The following is a 3,687-nucleotide window of genomic DNA, read 5'->3' on the forward strand; positions in this document are numbered from 1 at the left end:
ATCCCAAATTGGATGCCTATTTTTTATCAAAAACATTTTGATCTATATTCCGAGTGTATCAAATTTACTGTTGAAAAAGTAGGTTTGCATACCCGAGTTGTCCCTGACTTGCATAAAAGCTTTGGAAGAATCGAATTGAATATTTGTGTTTAAATTAAAATTGCTTACACTCAAATACAATTAAAAATTCAGCTCCTTGGTCACACTAGCCCAACAGCCTCATGTGGTGATGGCTACCATTTTGGACAGCGCAAATATAGACCATTTCCATCATCACAGATGGTTTTATTGGACAGTGCTGTGTGATAAAGTCTGAACACCTCCAAGGAACTTTCAAAGTTTTCTAGAACCCAGCACCAACCAACCTATCTAGGTTTTTTTTTTTTTTGGTGGCTGGCTCTTACGGGCATCCAAACCCTTGACCTTGGTGTTACAACATTGCGCTCTAACCAATGAGCTAACCGGCCAGCCTTAATCTAGCTTTATTTACTGACTTTATTCCACTTTGAAATGCCCTTTCTTCGTTCCTCCAGAGAAAGCTCTTTTGGGCTTGGTTTAAAGGCAGAAGTTCCTTCAAGGATTCTCCCCTTCTCTCTGCAGCAGGATCAGTTGCTGCCTCTGCAGGGGAAGAGGTGGCAGGCCTATCCTAGCCCCTGCATGGTGCCCTCAGGCTCATTTCCGCATTACTCCCAAGACAGCTTTCAATGGCTCTTCCAATAAATGCATCAGTGGCCCTGCCCAGTTGGAAAAACAGCCTCACAAAGGACGGCATTGTGTCCTCCTCTAGCTGCCCCATGGCAGGAACACACCCTGGGTGCAGGGATGTAATTCTAGGCGGGTAAGGTCTCTGCCAGGATGGGGGGTGGGTGGGGGTGTGGGGGGGTCCTTTCTTTGCCCTCACAAAAGAGAATATGTGTTTAGCTGCTCTGTTGTTCATCTTCAAAATGGGAGCTGGTATGTATGTGTGTTCATTTTTTTTTTTTTTTTTTACTGGTAAGGGGATCGCAACCCTCGCCACGGTGTGGTCTGCACCACGCTCGGCCAGTGAGCGCACCGGCCATCCCTATATAGGATCCGAACCCACAGCCTCGGCGCTACCAGTGCCGCACTCTCTAGAGTGAGCCACGGGGCCGGCCCTATGTGTGTTCACTTTTTAAAAAACTATCACACGCATGCAAAAAAGTGCACACATCTTAATTGTACAACTAGAATTTTACAAAGTGAATGTACCCATGTAACTACCCCCCCTGTGAAATTAGAGAACATGACAAACCTCTGCAAGACCCCCTCCCCGCCCCCTTCCAGATCCTTCTCCCCTCCCAAGAGTGACCACCTTCCTGATTTCTAGCCCATGGGTTCATTCATCCTGTTCCTGAATTTTATGTGAATAGCATCATTCAGTGTGCATTTTTTGGCTTCTGACTTCTTTTGCTTAGCATTATGTTTGTGATAGTTTGTAGCTGGTTTTCGAATACCTTTGTCTTTTCTGTCATCTGAAACAGTGAAAACCACAGTGATTTAAAAAAAAAAAAAAGAATAAACACTAGATTTAGAAAATGGTCATCGTTTGATGTGAGAAGAAAACACTGCTCAAATTTGGTTGATGTCTCCTCTTGGGATTTTCTAGGTTTTGGTGATTTTCGGTAGGAAGGATTTACTTTTTATCTTTGTTTAGGGAATCCGTTGTTAAGGTTATAATTCTTGGGTCTTAGAGGGATAACTCCATTTCTGGCTTTTGGACAAGGCTGGACATAAGTTGTCCTCAGCTTTTCTGTTTGCCAGATAGAAAATTAAAGGTTGAGGGAAAAAGAGAGAGAAGGAGAGATCAATTGAATTCCTTATCTGGTATGTTCTGTTTTTGCTTTAGGTAAAATGTCGGTTCCAGGACCTTACCAGGCGGCTGCTGGGCCTTCCTCAGTGCCAACCGCCCCCCCATCCTATGAAGAGACGGTGGGCGTCCACAGTTACTACCCCACGCCTCCAGCACCTGTGCCTGGGCCAGCCACGGGGCTTGTGACGGGCCCAGATGGGAAGGGCATGAATCCTCCTTCGTATTACACCCAGCCGGGGCCTGTCCCCAATGCCAACGCAAGTACGTGTGGCCTCCCAGGTTCCCCTTACCACTCCTTAGCCCTCCACCCTGTCCTTGCAGACTGTCTAAGACTCTAAGCGAAGTGCTGGTCAGCCCAGCTTTCCCTCTTACCCTGAAATTTCACCTACAGTCTTTTAGTTTCCACATTGGTGAGGCTCATGGCTTTTCCATAGTAAAGTATGGTTTAGGATCTTTCCCATGTCTGCTATACTGTAGTCATTTAGCAGTTCTCACAGAGGCACAAGCAACTATCCCAGAGAAATTTGGAAATGGGAATTTGTGTTTTGAGGGTCCCCATCCTTGCTGCCAGAGATTGGTTGGAGACCCCTGCCCCAAGGCCAGAGCTGGGGTAGAGACAGGGAGATGAAACAGCCCTGAGTGGGAAGTGGGTGCCTGTTTTCACACCAGCCCATCCTTAGTGCAGGCTGCTCCTCTGCCTTCGAGCAACTTCTTGATGCTCCTTGCCCTTTGCTACATCCTGCTGCCCAGCTGTGCCCAGGTGAACCCAGGTATGTAGCTGATTCAGCATCACAGACAGTTCAGGAAGAAATCTCTAGATCAGAGAGTAGGCCCATGAATCAGACTGCCTGGGTTTACTCAACCTCCTTGTGCCTCAGTTTCCTCTTCTGCAAAATAGGAATCATTAAGTACCTACATCAGTGGATTGTTAGGATGAAATAAAGTGCCAAGCACAGAGTAATCATTTGATAAAAAGTGAACTAGTATTGTTATTGTGCTCAAGTTACTTTGACCCCTTGAGATGGAAGGGGATCAGATAATGACTTTAGACTCTTAGATCATGCTGTGATCAAGAAAAAATTTATTCTTGAACCAAAAAATATACTTAATGAAATTTATGTGTAAGTGCTACAGTATGCTTTAATACTGCCTTTCTGGAAGGAGGGTCTTTGTATGAGTATTATTAAGTCCAGTTGACTTAGTAGTAGTTAATTTCCCCTAATACATAGATTATGTAAATGGCATTCTAACAGGGTAAAAAGGAACAGAAGAAAATCACTGACAGAAATATGGGCTTAAACAACTTCAGTGCTTAACAACTTCCATCACTCTAGATTCTCTTCTGACTATTGTGAATGTCCGTACATGTCTTCACATAGTTTTCTCTTCTTAGCATTATTTCATGTATTCATTTCATATATCAACACAGTTCACCAACTTGTTGTCTTAAAGAGCTGGGTGTCTGTGTCTCCTAGCTTGGTAAACTCTACCCTTATCAGTGGGTGTAGGAGTTCATCAAGAAGCCTGCCTGAAAAGTGGATTGTTCATCCAGAGTTCACCAGGCACAGTGTGAGGCTCGTTTTAATCCTTAGCTTGTAATCCTTGTGACAACTCTGTTACTTCCATTTTTTAAATAACAGTGTTATTGAGATATAATTGACATACCATAAAAGTCATTCTTTTAAAGTCTACAATTCAGTGGGTTTTGGCATATTCACAGGTTTGGGCAACCATTCGCGCTAATTCCAGAGCATTTTCATCACCCTGGAAAGAACCCCCCTACCCATTAGCAGTTGCTCCCCATACCCCTCCTCCTGCTAGCCCCTGGCAACCACTAATCTATGGAAGAAGAAAAT

The 3,687-nt window shown here is 44.4% G+C and overlaps 1 protein-coding gene across 1 annotated transcript in view; it reads left to right on the forward strand.

Annotated features, from left to right (window-relative positions):
• Positions 1 to 1,741: 1,741 nt before the first annotated feature.
• Positions 1,742 to 3,687, forward strand: part of LITAF (lipopolysaccharide-induced TNF factor) — a 4,319-nt gene continuing 2,373 nt past the window's right edge. The window contains exon 1 of the mRNA XM_008593701.1: positions 1,742 to 2,092. Coding sequence (XP_008591923.1) covers positions 1,873 to 2,092 — 220 coding nt within the window. The 5' untranslated portion in view covers positions 1,742 to 1,872. The remainder of the gene's footprint in view (positions 2,093 to 3,687) is intronic.

Source organism: Galeopterus variegatus, unplaced genomic scaffold, assembly GCF_000696425.1.
Source record: "Galeopterus variegatus unplaced genomic scaffold, G_variegatus-3.0.2 Scaffold161, whole genome shotgun sequence".
Classification (NCBI taxonomy): domain Eukaryota; kingdom Metazoa; phylum Chordata; class Mammalia; order Dermoptera; family Cynocephalidae; genus Galeopterus; species Galeopterus variegatus.